Source organism: Lampetra fluviatilis, unplaced genomic scaffold (genome assembly GCF_964198595.1).
Source record: "Lampetra fluviatilis unplaced genomic scaffold, kcLamFluv1.1 SCAFFOLD_168, whole genome shotgun sequence".
Classification (NCBI taxonomy): Eukaryota; Metazoa; Chordata; class Hyperoartia; order Petromyzontiformes; family Petromyzontidae; genus Lampetra; species Lampetra fluviatilis.
In genome coordinates, this window is record NW_027621712.1 from 1 (window position 1) to 19,582 (window position 19,582).

At 53.8% G+C, this 19,582-nt stretch overlaps 1 protein-coding gene across 1 annotated transcript; it reads left to right on the forward strand.

The window, feature by feature from the left end:
- The first annotated feature begins 2,488 nt into the window (after positions 1 to 2,488).
- On the forward strand, positions 2,489 to 12,046 carry CASP2 (caspase 2). Its single transcript, XM_078885774.1, has 6 exons — positions 2,489 to 2,728; positions 5,626 to 5,754; positions 6,210 to 6,300; positions 8,839 to 8,994; positions 10,061 to 10,170; positions 10,879 to 12,046. Exons 1-6 carry the CDS (start codon positions 2,561 to 2,563, stop codon positions 11,029 to 11,031), a joined length of 807 nt encoding a protein of 268 aa, XP_078741900.1. The 5' UTR covers positions 2,489 to 2,560; the 3' UTR covers positions 11,032 to 12,046.
- Positions 12,047 to 19,582: the final 7,536 nt, after the last annotated feature.

Consider the following 19,582-nt stretch of genomic DNA (forward strand, 5'->3'; position numbering starts at 1 on the left):
ATTTTAAAATAAAATAAAAATAAAATGAAATGAACTAAAAATGAAATAAAAATTATTTGTAAATAAAATGAAATAAAATAAAGTGAAATGAAAAAAAGGAATTTTATAAAAAATATTGTTAAAGAAAAATGAACAAAAAATTAAATAAAAATGAAATAAATGAAAATGTTAATAAAATGAAATAAAATAAAATGAACAGATTTTTTTTGAAATATTGTTAAATAAAATAAACTAAAAATAAAATAAAAATGAAATAAAAATAAAATAAAAATATAATCAAAATGAAATAAAATGTAAATAAAATAAAAATAACGTTTAAAAAATAAATAAAAATAAAATGAAAATGTTACAAATATTTTTAAATAAAATTTTAATGTCAATTTCGTGTCCCACTGCTCTCCCCGCCAGGCTCCCCGCGTCTGAGGGATGCCACGGACGGCTCAACGGGGAACGGGGGGAGGGGACGGGGGTGGGGGTGGTGGGGTGGTGGTGGTGAGTGACACGGTACGGGGTGGGGGTGGTGGGGGTGGTGGTGGGGGTGGTGGGGGTGGTGGGGGTGGTGGGGGTGGTGGTGGTGGGGGGTGGTGGGGGGTGGTGGGGGTGGTGGTGGGGGTGGTGGTGGTGGGGGTGGTGGGGGTGGTGGTGGGGGTGGGGGGGGTGGTGGTGGTGGGGGGGGTGGTGGGGGTGGTGGTGGTGGTGGTGGTGGGGGGGTGGTGGTGGTGGTGGGGGTGGTGGGGGTGGTGGGGGTGGTGGTGGGGTGGTGGGGGTGGTGGTGGTGGTGGGGGTGGTGGTGGTGGGGGTGGTGGTGGGGGTGGTGGTGGGGGTGGTGGTGGTGGTGGTGGTGGTGGGGGTGGTGGTGGTGGTGGGGGTGGTGGTGGTGGTGGTGGGGGTGGTGGGGGTGGTGGGGGTGGTGGGGGTGGTGGGGGTGGTGGTGGTGGTGGGGGTGGTGGTGGTGGTGGGGGTGGTGGGGGTGGTGGGGGTGGTGGTGGTGGTGGGGGTGGTGGTGGTGGTGGTGGGGGTGGTGGGGGTGGTGGTGGTGGTGGGGGTGGTGGTGGTGGTGGTGGGGGTGGTGGTGGTGGTGGTGGTGGGGGTGGTGGGGGTGGTGGTGGTGGTGGGGGTGGTGGTGGTGGTGGTGGGGGTGGTGGTGGTGGTGGTGGGGGTGGTGGGGGTGGTGGGGGTGGTGGGGGTGGTGGGGGTGGTGGTGGTGGTGGGGGTGGTGGTGGTGGTGGTGGGGGTGGTGGGGGTGGTGGGGGTGGTGGTGGTGGTGGGGGTGGTGGTGGTGGTGGTGGGGGTGGTGGGGGTGGTGGTGGTGGTGGGGGTGGTGGTGGTGGTGGTGGGGGTGGTGGTGGTGGTGGTGGTGGGGGTGGTGGGGGTGGTGGTGGTGGTGGGGGTGGTGGTGGTGGTGGTGGGGGTGGTGGTGGTGGTGGTGGGGGTGGTGGGGGTGGTGGTGGGGGTGGTGGTGGTGGGGGTGGTGGGGGTGGTGGGGGTGGTGGTGGTGGTGGGGGTGGTGGTGGTGGTGGTGGGGGTGGTGGTGGTGGTGGTGGGGGTGGTGGGGGTGGTGGGGGTGGTGGTGGTGGTGGGGGTGGTGGTGGTGGTGGTGGTGGTGGTGGTGGTGGTGGGGGTGGTGGTGGTGGTGGGGGTGGTGGTGGTGGTGGCGGTGGTGGCGGTGGGGGTGGTGGTGGTGGCGGTGGGGTGGGTGGTGGTGGTGGTGCTGGTGGTGGTGGTTGCGGTGATGCTGGTGGTGTTGACGCTGTTGATGAGTGTCTCCCTGTGTGTGTGTCTCTCTCTGCGTGCTGCCCGCAGGCCTACAGCATGGAGGCGACCCCCCTTGGCCTGGCACTGCTGATGATGTTGACGCTGATGATGATGTTGATGAGTGTCTCCCTGTGTGTGTGTGTCTCTCTGCGTGATGCCCGCAGGCCTACAGGATGGAGGCGACCCCCCTTGGCCTGGCACTGCTGATGATGTTGACGCTGATGATGATGTTGATGAGTGTCTCCCTGTGTGTGTGTGTCTCTTTGCGTGATGTCCGCAGGCCTACAGGATGGAGGCGATCCCCCGTGGCCTGGCACTGCTGATGATGTTGACGCTGATGATGATGTTGATGAGTGTCTCCCTGTGTGTGTGTGTCTCTCTGCGTGATGCCCGCAGGCCTACAGGATGGAGGCGATCCCCCGTGGCCTGGCACTGCTGATGATGTTGACGCTGCTGATGATGTTGATGAGTGTCTCCCTGTGTGTGTGTGTCTCTGCGTGATGTCCGCAGGCCTACAGGATGGAGGCGATCCCCCGTGGCCTGGCACTGCTGATGATGTTGACGCTGCTGATGATGTTGATGATGTTGACGCTGCTGATGAGTGTCTCCCTGTGTGTGTGTGTGTCTCTGCGTGATGCCCGCAGGCCTACAGGATGGAGGCGACCCCCCGTGGCCTGGCACTGCTGATGATGTTGACGCTGCTGATGATGTTGACGCTGCTGATGATGTTGACGCTGCTGATGATGTTGATGAGTGTCTCCCTGTGTGTGTGTGTCTCTCTGCGTGATGTCCGCAGGCCTACAGGATGGAGGCGATCCCCCGTGGCCTGGCACTGGTGGTGAGCAACGTGAAGTTCCCGGGATCGGCCGAGCTTGACGAGCGGGCGGGTGGCGATGTTGATGTCCGTCACCTCGGGGAGCTCCTGGCGCAGCTCGGATTCCACGTGGAGGTGGAGCACGACCTCACGGCAAAGGTGGGGGGGGGGGGTGATGACGATGATGATGATGAATACGATGATGATGAAAATGATGATGATGACGATGATGATGACGATGATGATGATGATGGTGATGAAGATGATGACGATGAATACGATGATGATGAAAATGATGATGATGACGATGATGATGACGATGATGATGATGATGGTGATGAAGATGATGACGATGAATATGATGATGATGAAAATGATGATGATGACGATGATGACGATGGTGATGATGATGACGATGACGATGAAGATGATGATGACGATGACGATGATGATGACGATGATGACGATGGTGATGATGATGACGATGATGACAATGATTATGATGATGATGACGATGAAGATGATGATGACGATGATGATGATGACGATGACGATGATGATGACGATGATGACGATGATGATGATGACGATGACGATGATGATGACGATGATGACGATGATTATGATGACGATGACGATGATGACGATGAAGATGATGATGACGATGATGGTGACGATGATGGTGATGATGATGATGACGATGATGACGATGGTGGTGATGGTGATGGTGGTGATGGTGATGAAGATGATGACGATGAATACGATGATGATGAAAATGATGATGATGACGATGACGATGATGATGACGATGATGACGATGATGACGATGATGATGACGATGACGATGAAGATGATGATGACGATGACGATGATGATGACGATGATGACGATGATGACGATGGTAATAATGATGATGATGACGATGATGACGATGATGATGATGACGATGATGATGATGATGACGATGATGACGATGGTGACGATGATGAAGATGATGATGATGATGACGATGGTGATGATGATGACGATGATGACAATGATTATGATGATGATGATGACGATGAAGATGATGATGACGATGATGGTGACGATGATGGTGATGATGATGATGACGATGACGATGGTGATGATGACGATGATGATGGTGGTGTTGATGTTGGCGGTGAAGGTGGTGATGATGACGATGATGACGATGAAGATGATGATGATGATTGTGATGGTGATGATGTTGATGACGATGATGATGACGATGATGATGTTGATGACGGTGATGATGGTGATGATGGTGACGTCCCGCAGGAGATAGAGCGCTGCCTGCGAGCGTTCTCGGCGCGCTCCGAGCACCGATGATGATGATGGTGATGATGATGGTGATGATGATGGTGATGATGATGTTGATGTTGGCGGTGAAGGTGGTGATGATGATGACGACGGTGATGATAATGATGATGATGACGATGAAGATGATGATGATGATTGTGATGGTGATGATGTTGATGACGATGATGATGACGACGATGATGATGACGCTGATGTTGATGATGGTGATGCTGGCGACGTCCCGCAGGAGATGGAGCGCTCCCTGCGAGCGTTCTCGGCGCGCTCCGAGCACCGATGATGACGATGATGACGACGATGACGTTGACGACGTTGACGTTGATGACGTTGATGACGATGATGACGATGATGACGATGATGATGATGATTGTGATGGTGATGATGATGATGACGATGATGATGACGATGATGATGACGATGACGATGAAGATGATGATGACGATGATGATGACGATGATGGTGATGATGACGATGATGACGATGATGACGATGGCGATGATGATGACGATGATGACAATGATGATGATGACGATGACGATGAAGATGATGATGACGATGATGATGATGACGATGACGATGATGATGACGATGATGACGATGATGACGATGGTAATAATGACGACGATGACGATGATGACGATGGTGACGATGGTGATGATGATGACGATGATGACGATGATGACGATGATGATGACGATGACGATGAAGATGATGATGACGATGATAATGATGACGATGACGATGATGACGATGGTGACGATGGTGATGATGATGACGATGATGACAATGATTATGATGATGATGACGATGACGATGATGACGATGACGATGAAGATGATGATGACGTTGATGGTGACGATGATGGTGATGATGATGATGACGATGACGATGGTGATGATGACGATGATGATGGTGGTGTTGATGTTGGCGGTGAAGGTGGTGATAATGATGATGATGACGATGAAGATGATGATGATGATTGTGATGGTGATGATGTTGATGACGATGATGATGACGACGATGATGATGACGCTGATGTTGATGATGGTGATGCTGGCGACGTCCCGCAGGAGATGGAGCGCTCCCTGCGAGCGTTCTCGGCGCGCTCCGAGCACCGATGATGACGATGATGACGACGATGACGTTGACGACGTTGACGTTGATGACGTTGATGACGATGATGACGATGATGACGATGATGACGATGAAGATGATGATGATGATTGTGATGGTGATGATGTTGATGACGATGATGATGACGCTGATGTTGATGATGGTGATGCTGGCGACGTCCCGCAGGAGATGGAGCGCTCCCTGCGAGCGTTCTCGGCGCGCTCCGAGCACCGATGATGATGATGTTGATGATGATGGTGATGATGGTGGTGATGATGGTGGTGATGAAGATGCCGATGATGACGATGAAGATGATGATGATGATTGTGATGGTGATGATGTTGATGACGATGATGATGACGCTGATGTTGATGATGGTGATGCTGGCGACGTCCCGCAGGAGATGGAGCGCTGCCTGCGAGCGTTCTCGGCGCGCTCCGTGCACCGATGATGATGATGTTGATGATGATGGTGATGATGGTGGTGATGATGGTGGTGATGAAGATGACGATGATGACGATGAAGATGATGATGATTGTGATGGTGATGATGACGATGATGATGACGATGATGTTGATGATGGTGATGCTGGCGACGTCCCGCAGGAGATGGAGCGCTGCCTGCGAGCGTTCTCGGCGCGCTCCGAGCACCGTGGGGCGGACGCCACCGTGGTGGCCCTGCTCTCCCATGGCGTCGACGGAGCGCTGTACGGCACGGACGGTGCCCTGCTCAAGGTCTGTGTGTGTGTGTGTCTGTGTGTGTGTCTCTGTGTGTGTCTGTGTGTGTGTGTCTCTGTGTGTCTCTGTGTGACTGTGTCTGTGTGTGTCTGTGTGTGTGTCTGTGCGTCTGTGTGTGTGTGTGTCTGTGTGTGTGTGTGTGTCTGTGTGTCTGCTGGGTCTGCCCCGTAACCTCCTGCCAGCGGGCGTTCGACACTTCACATGGCCTCAAGGTGCACTTGGCCTGGCACAAGCGTCGTGGTGACGTCACCGCCACTTAGTGGCGATTGGCGGTTGTTGTGTGTGTCTGTGTGTGTCTCTGTGTGTGTCTGTGTGTGTGTCTGTGTGTGTGTCTGTGTGTCTCACTGTGTGTCTGTGTGTTTGTGTGTCTGTGTGTGTGTGTTTGTGTGTGTGTGTATCTGTGTGTCTGTGTGTCTCACTGTGTGTGTCTGTGTGTGTGTGTCTGGGTGCAGGTGGAGGAGATCTTCTCCATGTTTGACAACGCCAACGCCCCCCACCTCCAGAACAAGCCAAAGATATTCCTGGTGCAGGCTTGCCGCGGAGGTGACGATCACACAGCCAGCAGCCAGCCAGCCAGCCAGGCAGTCAGCCAGGCAGCCAGGCAGTCAGCCAGGCAGCCAGTCAGACAGCCAGGCAGTCAGCCAGGCAGCCAGCCAGCCAGCCAGGCAGCCAGGCAGCCAGGCAGCCAGGCAGCCAGGCAGCCAGCCAGCCAGGCAGCCAGTCAGACAGCCAGCCAGGCAGACAGCCAGCCAGCCAGGCAACCAGGCAGCCAGGTAGCCAGCCAGCCAGCCAGTCAGCCAGTCAGCCAGTCAGCCAGCCAGGCAGCCAGGCAGCCAGTCAGCCAGGCAGCCAGTCAGACAGCCAGGCAGCCAGCCAGCCAGGCAGCCAGGCAGCCAGGCAGCCAGTCAGCCAGGCAGCCAGTCAGACAGCCAGCCAGGCAGACAGCCAGCCAGGCAGACAGCCAGGCAGCCAGGCAGACAGCCAGTCAGCCAGTCAGCCAGCCAGGCAGCCAGCCAGGCAGCCAGCCAGTCAGCCAGTCAGCCAGCCAGGCAGTCAGCCAGTCAGCCAGGCAGCCAGGCAGGCAGGCAGTCAGCCAGCCAGCCAGTCAGCCAGTCAGCCAGTCAGGCACTCACCCACCCAGCCACCCACACAGAGACCCACAGAATCACCATGAAGAGACCCACAGACTCACCACACATAGACCCACAGACTCACCACACAGAGACCCACAGACTCAACACACAGAGACCCACAGACTCACCACACAGACCCACAGTCTCAACACACAGAGACCCACAGACTCACCACAGAGACCCACAGACTCACCACACAGAGACCCACAGACTCACCACACAGAGACCCACAGACTCACCACACAGAGACCCACAGACTCACCACACAGAGACCCACAGACTCACCACACAGAGACCCACAGACTCACCACACAGAGACCTACAGACTCACCACACAGAGACCCACAGACTCACCACACAGAGACCCACAGACTCACCACACAGAGACCCACAGACTCACCACACAGAGACCCGCAGACTTACCACACAGAGACCCACAGACTCACCACACAGAGACCCACAGACTCACCACACAGAGACCCACATACTCACCACACAGAGACCCACAGACTCACCACACAGAGACCCACAGACTCATCACACAGAGACCCACAGACTCACCACACAGAGACCCACAGACTCACCACGTAGAGACCCACAGAATCACCACACAGACTCACCACACAGAAACCCACAGACTCACCACACAGAGACCCACAGACTCACCACACAGAGACCCACAGACTCATCACACAGAGACCCACAGACTCACCACACAGAGACCCACAGACTCACACAGAGACCCACAGACTCACCACACAGACTCACCACACAGAAACCCACAGACTCACCACACAGAGACCCACAGACTCATCACACAGAGACCCACAGACTCACCACACAGAGACCCACAGACTCACCACACAGAGACCCACAGACTCACCACACAGAGACCCACAGACTCACCACACAGAGACCCACAGACTCACCACACAGAGACCCACAAACTCACCACACAGAGACCCACAAACTCACCACACAGAGACCCACAGACTCACCACACAGAGACCCATAGACTCACCACACAGAGACCCACAGACTCACCACACAGAGACCCACAGACTCACCACACAGAGACCCGCAAACTCACCACACAGAGACCCGCAGACTCACCACACAGAGACCCGCAGACTCACCACACAGAGACCCACAGACTCACCACACAGAGACCCACAGACTCACCACACAGAGACCCACAGACTCACCACACAGAGACCCACAGACTCACCACACAGAGACCCGCAGACTCACCACACAGAGACCCACAGACTCACCACACAGAGACCCACAGACTCACCACGCAGAGACCCACAGACTCACCACGCAGAGACCCACAGACTCACCACGCAGAGACCCACAGACTCACCACACAGAGACCCACATACTCACCACACAGAGACCCACAGACTCACCACACAGAGACCCACATACTCACCACACAGAGACCCACAGACTCACCACGCAGAGACCCACAGACTCACCACACAGAGACCCACAGACTCACCACACAGAGACCCACAGACTCACCACACAGAGACCCACAGACTCACCACACAGAGACCCACAGACTCACCACACAGAGACCCACAGACTCACCACACAGAGACCCACAGACTCACCACGCAGAGACCCACAGACTCACCACGCAGAGACCCACAGACTCACCACACAGAGACCCACAGACTTATCACACAGAGACCCACAGACTCACCACACAGAGACCCACAGACTCACCACGCAGAGACCCACAGACTCACCACACAGAGACCCACAGACTCACCACACAGAGACCCACAGACTCACCACACAGAGACCCACAGACTCACCACACAGAGACCCGCAGACTCACCACACAGAGACCCATAGACTCACCACACAGAGACCCATCTGACCTTCCTTCAACGCCGCCCCCTGATTGGCCGCCCCCCCCCCCTCCCCCCCCCCGCAGAGGACCCGGACCGAGGCGTGGACCAATCAGACGGCGGCAGCGATGCCCGCCCGGTCTCCCCCGGCAACGAGCAAAGCGACGCTGCACGCCAGGCCCAGGGCAAGGTCCGTCTGCCGACCTCCTCCGACATGATCTACGGATTCGCCTGCCTCAAAGGTGTGACGGTGGTGGCGGGGGAGGGCGGTTTTGGGGTGGTTTTCGGGAGGTTTTGAGGCGGTTTGCGGTGGTTCGGGGCGGTATGAGGCGGTATGGGAAGGTTTGGGCGATTTGGGGCGGTTTGGGGCGGTTTGGGGCGGTTTGGGGGCAGTTTGGGTGCAGTTTGGGGCGGTTTGGGTGGATTGGGGTGGTTTTGAGGAGGTTTGAGGCGATTTGAGGGCGGTTTGGGGGCGGTTTGGGGCAGTTTGGGGCAGTTTGGGTGCAGTTTGGGGCGGTTTGGGTGGATTGGGGTGGTTTTGAGGAGGTTTGAGGCGATTTGGGGGCGGTTTGGGGGCGGTTTGGGGCAGTTTGGGGCAGTTTGGGTGCAGTTTGGGGCGGTTTGGGTGGATTGGGGTGGTTTTGAGGAGGTTTGAGGCGATTTGGGGGCGGTTTGGGGGCGGTTTGGGGGCGGTTTGGGGCAGTTTGGGGCAGTTTGGGAAGGTTTGGGCGGTTTGGGGAGGTTTGAGGAGGTTTGGGACGGTGTGGGGTGACTTGGGGCAGTTTCAAGCGGTTTGATCGGTTTGGGTTGGTTTGGGGGCAGTCTGTTGAAATTTTTGGTGGTCAGTTTGTGGTCAGTTTGTGGTAAGTTTGTAATCAGGTTGTGGTCAGTTTGTGGTAAATGTTTTGGTCACTTTGTGGTCAGTTTGGTGGTCAGTTTGTGAGTCCCTGAGGTGGTCAGTTTGGTGGTCAGTTTGTGAGTCCCTGAGGTGGTCAGTTTGGTGGTCAGTTTGTATTCAGTTTGGTGGTCAGTTTGTGGTAACTTTTTGGTCATTTTGTGGCCCACTTAGGTGGTCAGTTTGGTGGTCAGTTTGGTGGTCAGTTTGCGGTACATATTTTGGTCACTTTGTTGACAGTTTGTGGGTCACTTTGGTGGCTTTTCGTGGAAATTTTCGCTGACATTTGGTGAGGGAAATTGTGGCCGGGCAATTTCAGGGCAGTTTCTTTCAACCTTCCAACCCCACTCCCTCCACCCCTCCCCACCACCACCACTTCCACCCACCACCACCACCCACCACCACTCGCACAGGCACTGCCGCGCTTAGGAACACGCGCAAGGGAGCCTGGTACATCCAGGCGCTGGTGGAGGTGGTTCGCGAGCAGGCCAAGGACACGCACTTCGCCGACATGCTTGTCAAGGTTCGTGTGGAGGGGCGCGAGCGAGCGCACACACACACGCGCACGCACACACGCGCACGCACGCACACACGCGCACGCACACACGCACACACACGCACACACACACGCACACACGCACGCACGCACACGCACGTACACACACACGCACTTTGCCGACATGCTTGTCAAGGTTCGGGTGGAGGGGGGCGAGCACACACACACTTGCCTGACAGAGAGAGAGAGAGAGACAGAGAGAGATAGAGAGACAGAGAGAGAGACAGAGAGAGAGACAGAGAGAGAGACAGAGAGAGAGAGACACACACAGAGAGAGACACAGACAGAGAGACACAGACAGAGAGAGACACAGAGAGAGACACAGAGAGATACAGACAGAGAGAGACACAGACAGAGAGAGACACAGACAGAGAGAGACACAGACAGAGAGAGACAGAGAGAGACAGAGAGACCCACAGACTCAGAGACCCACAGACTCACCACACAGAGACCCACAGACTCACCACACAGACTCACCACACAGAGACCCATAGACTCACCACACAGACTCACCACACAGAGACCCACAAACTCACCACACAGAGACCCATAGACTCACCACACAGACTCACCACACAGAGACCCACAAACTCACCACACAGAGACCCACAGACTCACCACACAGAGACCCTCTAACCACCCCCCCCTCACCCCGTGTGTCTCTCCCCCGCGTAGATTAACAGCCTCATCAAGGAGAGAGAGGCCTACGCTCCAGGCTCGGAGTACCACCGCTGCAAAGAGATGTCCGAGTACTCCAGCACCCTTTGCCGTGACCTCTACCTGTTCCCTGGTCTCCCTGGCAACCGGAACCACGCTTCCGCCCCCTAGGTCTCCGTGGCGACCGTAGCCACAGCTCCGTCGCCTAGGTCTCCGTGGCGACCATAGCCATGGCTTCATCGCCTAAGTCTCCGTGGCGACCGTAGCCATGGCTTAATCGCCTAGGTCTCCATGGCGACCGTAGCCACGGCTCCGTCGCCTAGGTTTCCGTGGCGATCGTAGCCACGGCTCCGCCGCCTAGGTCTCCGTGGCGACCGTAGCTACGGCTCCATCGCCTAGGTTTCCGTGGCGACCGTAGCCACGGCTCCGTCGCCTAGGTTTCCGTGGCGACCGTAGCCACGGCTCCGCCGCCTAGGTCTCCGTGGCGAGCGTAGCTACGGCTTCATCGCCTAGGTTTCCGTGGCGACCGTAGCCACGGCTCCGTCGCCTAGAGCCTTAACTCCTGACCGAGTCTTAACTTTAGACCTCGTCTTAACCCCTGTTTTAACTCTAGCCTTAGTGTAAGCTCTAGACCTCGTCTTAACTCCTGTTAGTGTAAGCTCTAGACCTCGTCTTAACCCGAGCCTCAACTCTAGACTCCCGGAAAACAAGCAGAAGACCAAGGCCTTACACCTAAACCCGGCCTCTAAACCCAGGCCCGTCCCTACGGATTGAGATTGAGACCAAATGTAGACCAAGGCTTAGCCCCCAGCCATCAACGTGGGGTTAGACTCCACACACGCGCGCGGACCAAAGTCTCGCCCCAAAGTGAGATCATTCCTAGCCCCAAACTCCCAACCCTTAGCCGAGGCCGATCCCTCACCAATCTTGATTTTAATCGTTCTGACTGGAGGAACCCTCCACGCTCGTTGATGCTCACGGTGAAGCAAATCTCGACGTTTCGATCGCAACACAAACGGTCGTCATGAAGCAATCGAAATGTCACGGTTCGTTTCGTTTGATTTCTAACTTACGTGGGTTTTACCGAAAGGACCAAAGACTATCCGTAGACCATTCACTATACCTAACGCTAGGCCTACCCCTGAGCCTAGACTAAGCCTAGGCCTAGCCCTGAGCCTAGACTAAGCCTAGGCCTACCCCTGAGCCTAGACTAAGCCTAGGCCTACCCCTGAGCCTAGACTAAGCCTAGGCCTACCCCTGAGCCTAGACTAAGCCTAGGCCTACCCCTGAGCCTAGACTAAGCCTAGGCCTAGACTAACCCTAGGCCTACCCCTGAGCCTAGACTAAGCCTAGGCCTACCCCTGAGCCTAGACTAAGCCTAGGCCTAGACTAACCCTAGGCCTACCCCTGAGCCTAGACTAAGCCTAGGCCTACCCCTGAGCCTAGACTAAGCCTAGGCCTACCCTGAGCCTAGACTAAGCCTAGGCCTACCCCTGAGCCTAGACTAAGCCTAGGCCTAGACTAACCCTAGGCCTACCCCTGAGCCTAGACTAACCCTAGGCCTACCCCTGAGCCTAGACTAAGCCTAGGCCTACCCCTGAGCCTAGACTAAGCCTAGGCCTAGACTAACCCTAGGCCTACCCCTGAGCCTAGACTAAGCCTAGGCCTACCCCTGAGCCTAGACTAAGCCTAGGCCTACCCTGAGCCTAGACTAAGCCTAGGCCTACCCCTGAGCCTAGACTAAGCCTAGGCCTAGACTAACCCTAGGCCTACCCCTGAGCCTAGACTAAGCCTAGGCCTACCCCTGAGCCTAGACTAAGCCTAGGCCTAGACTAACCCTAGGCCTACCCCTGAGCCTAGACTAAGCCTAGGCCTACCCCTGAGCCTAGACTAAGCCTAGGCCTACCCTGAGCCTAGACTAAGCCTAGGCCTACCCCTGAGCCTAGACTAAGCCTAGGCCTAGACTAACCCTAGGCCTACCCCTGAGCCTAGACTAAGCCTAGGCCTACCCCTGAGCCTAGACTAAGCCTAGGCCTAGACTAACCCTAGGCCTACCCCTGAGCCTAGACTAAGCCTAGGCCTACCCCTGAGCCTAGACTAAGCCTAGGCCTAGACTAACCCTAGGCCTACCCCTGAGCCTAGACTAAGCCTAGGCCTACCCCTGAGCCTAGACTAAGCCTAGGCCTACCCTGAGCCTAGACTAAGCCTAGGCCTACCCCTGAGCCTAGACTAAGCCTAGGCCTAGACTAACGCTAGGCCTAACCCTGAGCCTAGACTAAGCCTAGGCCTACCCCTGAGCCTAGACTAAGCCTAGGCCTACCCCTGAGCCTAGACTAAGCCTAGGCCTAGACTAACCCTAGGCCTACCCCTGAGCCTAGACTAAGCCTAGGCCTGACCCTGAACCTAGACTAACCCTAGGCCTACCCCTGAACCTAGACTAAGCCTAGGCCTAGACTAAGCCTAGGCCTGACCCTGAACCTAGACTAAGCCTAGGCCTGACCCTGAGCCTAGACTAACCCTAGGCCTGACCCTGAGCCTAGACTAACCCTTGGCCTAGACTAACCCTAGGCCTGACCCTGAACCTAGACTAAGCCTAGGCCTGACCCTGAGCCTAGACTAAGATTAGGCCTGACCCTGAGCCTAGACTAACCCTAGGCCTACCCCTGAGCCTAGACTAAGCCTAGGCCTACCCCTGAGCCTAGACTAACCCTAGGCCTAGACTAAGCCTAGGCCTATCCCTTACCCCTAACTCTGTGGACCATCCATCGACCAGCCTGCTCACAAAGACAAAGATCCCCCGTGTAGCCTCTGAACGGACTGCCGGGGCAAGTGTTGTTAGCAGCGCTGTGGCGTTGGGGCGGGTGGCCAGCAGTTTCCACCACCACCACCACGCACGGCTGCCTTTGTCTCTCTCCCCCAGTGCTGGCGGTGTTTACTGCTGCTGATACCCGTACCCGTACCCGGCCGCACCAGGGTCGCAAATGGGTACCCGTTCCCTACCCGTACCCTACCCGAAATGAGTGACAAACGGCGACTCACCAGTGACTCACGGCCTACCCGTACCCGTACCCGGCCGCACCAGGGTCGCAAACGGGTACCCGTACCCGGCCGTACCCGTACCCTACCCGTACCCGGCCGGGCACGGGTAGGGTGCGGGTATCGGGTACCCGGTTGCCAACTCTGTGGCAGATCTCTCCGCCTACTGCAGCAGTTTGTTGTCGCCGTGGTGGTCCCGCCGAATGATTTTTCTCACCCCACGTGGACTTCACCGACAGAAACCAAAGAGTGTGGATCGCTGCGGTCACGGAAGCTTCAGATGAAGATTCACCTGAAGACGGCTGCTTGCGTTGTAGCCGAAACGTCGTGAGAATTATTTTATTTTAATGTTTTATTTTTATTATTTTATTACTTCCCTTCTACGTGACTTTACCGAAAGAACCAAGAAGATTGAAGCGCTGTGTTTATTTCACTTTAATGCCAACTGTTAGGCCCCCCCCACTGAGCTCTCGTGTAGCAGAGGTCGCAACCGGGTACCCGATACCCGTACCCTGCCCGATACCCGGCTACCCGTACCCGGCCGGGTACGGGTAGCCGTTTGCGACCCTGGTGCGGCCGGGTACGGGTACGGGTAGGCCGTGAGTCACTGGTGAGTCACCGTGTGTCACTCATTTCCCAACGTCTCGTCTCTTCTCACGATTCAAGTTCCTAGAATCAACCCACCCGCGCCTGCAACGTGGCTTCATCCCAGAGGTCGCAATCGGGTACCCGATACCCGTACCCTACCCGGCCGGGTACGGGTACGGGTACGACCGGGTACGGGCACCCGTTTGCGACCCTGGTGCGGCCGGGTACGGGTAAGGAATCAAAACCCGTTTGCAACCTCTGTCCTGTAGCTCTTTCCTCCAGCATCACAAATGATAGCAGCTCAGAGGACGAAACGGTGAACCCGGAGGGACCGGTGAGAAATCCACGCCGTGACCACCACTGGGAGAGAGACACAGAGAGACAGAGAGAGACGCAGACTCCAAATATACAGCGGCAGGCGTCGTCAGGGTCGGGATCGAACCCACGATGTCCTGCGTACCGGGCGAGGTAGTTAACATTCCTAGCCCCCGTGGCAAGTCCACTCGGCTGTACATTCTGCTGTACCGCGTCAGTCCATTTCACCCACACACTCACCCACCCCACCCGCCCACACACCTACCTACTCACTCACTCACTGACTCATCCACCCACTCGCCCACCCACTCACTCACCCACTCACTCATCCACTCACCCACTCGCCCACCCACTCACCCACTCACCCACTCACCCCACCCCACCCACTCACCCACCCACCCACTCACCCACCCACCCACCCACTCACCCACCCACTCACCCACCCACCCACCCACCCACTCACTCACTCACCCACCCACTCACCCACCCACCCACTCACCCACCCACCCACCCACTCACTCACCCACCCACTCACCCACCCACTCACCCACCCACTCACTCACCCACCCACCCACCCACTCACTCACCCACCCACTCACTCACTCACTCACCCACTCACCCACTCACCCACTCACTCACCCACCCACCCACTCACCCACCCACCCACTCACCCACCCACTCACCCACTCACCCACTCACCCACTCACCCACTCACCCACCCACCCACACACCCACCCACTCACTCACACCCACCCACCCACCCACCCACCCACTCACTCACCCACCCACTCACCCACTCACCCACCCACTCACCCACTCACCCACCCACTCACCCACTCACTCACTCACCCACCCACTCACCCACCCACTCACCCACCCACTCACTCACTCACTCACCCACCCACCCACCCACCCACTCACTCACCCACCCACTCACTCACCCACTCACCCACTCACCCACCCACCCACCCACTCACTCACCCACCCACCCACTCACCCACCCACTCACCCACTCACCCACTCACCCACTCACTCACCCACTCACCCACTCACCCACCCACCCACTCACCCACTCACCCACCCACCCACTCACCCACCCACTCACCCACCCACCCACACACCCACCCACCCACTCACTCACCCACCCACCCACCCACTCACCCACTCACTCACCCACCCACCCACCCACCCACTCACTCACTCACCCACCCACCCACTCACTCACCCACCCACCCACTCACCCACCCACTCACCCACTCACACACTCACCCACTCACCCACTCACTCACTCACCCACTCACCCACTCACCCACCCACCCACTCACCCACTCACTCACTCACCCACTCACCCACTCACCCACCCACTCACTCACCCACCCACCCACCCACTCACTCACCCACCCACCCACCCACCCACTCACCCACCCACCCACCCACTCACCCACTCACCCACCCACTCACCCACCCACACACACACCCACCCACACACACACCCACCCACTCTAAACCATCACCCATAGGCAGCTCACAATGGATTGCTACGCACGCACGCGACCCATCGGTTGCACGCAACTCCCCCCCCCCCCCCCGATTGCACGCAACGTGGACGGAGCGAGTTGCAAGCAACTTTTTCATTGCTTGCTGCAGCCGGGGCTGCTCGTGTCGAGGCGATTTGCAAATTGTGTAGTCGGTTAGTGAACGAGTTAGCAAACTAGTTAGTGAACGAGTTAGTTAACGAGTTAGTTAACGGATTGGTTAGCGAATTAGTTAATGGGTTAGTTAGTGAACGAGTTAGTGAACGGGTTAGTGAATGAGTTAGTGAGTGAATGAGTTAGTGAATGAGTTAGTGAACGAGTTAGTTAACGAATTAGTTAACGGATTGGTTAGCGAATTAGTTAATGGGTTAGTTAGTGAACGAGTTAGGGAACGGGTTAGTGAATGAGTTAGTTAGTGAATGAGTTAGTGAATGAGTTAGTGAACGAGTTAGTTAACGAATTAGTTAACGGATTGGTTAGCGAATTAGTTAATGGGTTAGTTAGTGAACGAGTTAGGGAACGGGTTAGTGAATGAGTTAGTTAGTGAATGAGTTAGTGAATGAGTTAGTGAACGAGTTAGTGAACGAGTTAGTTAACGAGTTAGTGAACGAGTTAGTGAATGAGTTAGTGAACGAGTTAGTTAACGAATTAGTTAACGGATTGGTTAGCGAATTAGTTAATGGGTTAGTTAGTAAACGAGTTAGGGAACGGGTTAGTGAATGAGTTAGTGAATGAGTTAGTGAACTAGTTAGTTAACGAGTTAGTTAACGGATTGGTTAGCGAATTAGTTAATGGGTTAGTTAGTGAACGAGTTAGTTAACGAGTTAGTTAACGGATTGGTTAGCGAATTAGTTAATGGGTTAGTTAGTGAACGAGATAGTGAACGGGTTAGTGAACGAGTTAGTGAACGGGTTAGTTAGCGAACGAGTTAGTGAACGAGTTAGTGAACGAGTTAGCAAACTAGTTAGTTAACGAGTTAGTTAACGGATTGGTTAGCGAATTAGTTAATGGGTTAGTTAGTGAACGAGATAGTGAACGGGTTAGTGAACGAGTTAGTGAACGAGTTAGTTAACGGGTTAGTTAGCGAACGAGTTAGTGAACGAGTTAGTGAACGAGTTAGCAAACTAGTTAGTTAACGAGTTAGTTAACGGATTGGTTAGCGAATTAGTTAATGGGTTAGTTAGTGAACGAGATAGTGAACGGGTTAGTGAACGAGTTAGTGAACGAGTTAGTTAACGGGTTAGTTAGCGAACGAGTTAGTGAACGGGTTAGTGAATGAGTTAGTTAGTGAATGAGTTAGTGAACGAGTTAGTGAATGAGTTAGTGAACGGGTTAGTTAGCGTACGAGTTAGTGAACGGGTTAGTGAATGAGTTAGCGAACGAGTTAGTGAACGGGTTAGTTAGTGAACTAGTTAGCAAACGGATTGGTTAGCGAGTTAGTTAGTGAATGAGTTAGTGAACGAGTTGGTGAATGAGTTAGTTAACGGGTTAGTTAATGAGTTAGTGAATGAGTTAGTTAGTGAATGAGTTAGTGAACGTGTCAGTGAACGAGTTAGTGAATGAGTTAGTGAATGAGTTGGTCAATGGGTTAGTTAGTGAATGAGTTAGTGAGTGAGTTAGTTAATGAGTTAGTTAACGGGTTAGTTAGTGAATGAGTTAGTGAATGAGTTAGTTAACGGGTTAGTTAGTGAATGAGTTAGTGAATGAGTTAGTGAACGAGTTAGTTAACGGGTTAGTTAGTGAATGAGTTAGTGAATGAGTTAGTGAATGAGTTAGTGAACGAGTTAGTGAATGAGTTAGTGAATGAGTTAGTGAATGAGTTAGTGAACGAGTTAGTGAATGAGTTAGTTAACGAGTTAGTTAGTGAATGAGTTAGTTAACAGATTGGTTAGCGAGTTAATGGGTTGGTTAGTGAATGAGTTAGTGAATGAGTCGGTGAACGAGTTAGTGAATGAGTTAGTGAATGAGTTAGTTAATGGGTTAGTTAGTGAATGAGTTAGTTAACGAGTTAGTGAACGAGTTAGTTAATGGATAAGTTAGTGAATGAGTTAGTGAATGAGTTAGTTGGTGAATGAGTTAGTGAATGAGTTAGTTAACGGGTTAGTTAGTGAATGAGTTAGTGAATGAGTTAGTTAACGAGTTAGTTAGTGAACGAGTTAGTGAACGAGTTAGTGAATGAGTTAGTGAATGAGTTAGTGAATGAGTTAGTTAATGGGTTAGTTAATGGGTTAGTTAGTGAATGAGTTAGTGAACGAGTTAGTGAACGAGTTAGTTAGCGAGTCAGTGAACGGGTTAGTGAATGAGTTAGTCAACGAGTTAGTTAGTGAATGAGTTAGTGAATGAGTTAGTTAATGAGTTAGTGAACGGGTTAGTTAGTAAACGGGTTAGTTAGTGAATGAGTTAGTGAATGAGTTAGTGAACGGGTTAGTTAGTGAATGAGTTAGTGAATGAGTTAGTTAACAGGTTAGTTAGTGAATGAGTTAGTGAATGAGTTAGTTAACGGGTTAGTTAGTGAATGAGTTAGTGAATGAGTTAGTGAATGAGTTAGTGAACGGGTGAGTTAGTGAACGGGTTAGTTAGTGAATGAGTTAGTGAATGAGTTAGTGAATGAGTTAGTGAACGGGTGAGTTAGTGAACGGGTTAGTTAGTGAATGAGTTAGTGAATGAGTTAGTTAACGGGTTAGTTAGTGAATGAGTTAGTGAATGAGTTAGTGAATGAGTTAGTGAACGGGTGAGTTAGTGAACGGGTTAGTTAGTGAATGAGTTAGTGAATGAGTTAGTTAACGGGTTAGTTAGTGAATGAGTTAGTGAATGAGTTAGTGAATGAGTTAGTTAACGGGTTAGTTGGTTAAACTTTAGGGGAACGTGTAAAGTTTGCCACGAAATGTGTTTTTGTTTTTGTACCCAAAAGTGTATTGTTATCGATCTGTTATAAAGGGACCATTATCGATGGTGATTGCAATCGTCGTTGTTGTACCCCTGTGTGTGGGGAGTGGTGGTGCAGTGGTTAGCGCACTGTGTGTGTGTGTGGGGAGTGGTGGTGCAGTGGTTAGCGCACTGTGTGTGTGTGGGGAGTGGTGGTGCAGTGGTTAGCGCGCTGTGTGTGTGTGTGTGGGGAGTGGTGGTGCAGTGGTTAGCGCACTGTGTGTGTATGGGGAGTGGTGGTGCAGTGGTTAATGTACTGTGTGTGTGTGTGGGGAGTGGTGGTGCAGTGGTTAGCGCACTGTGTGTGTGGGGAGTGGTGGTGC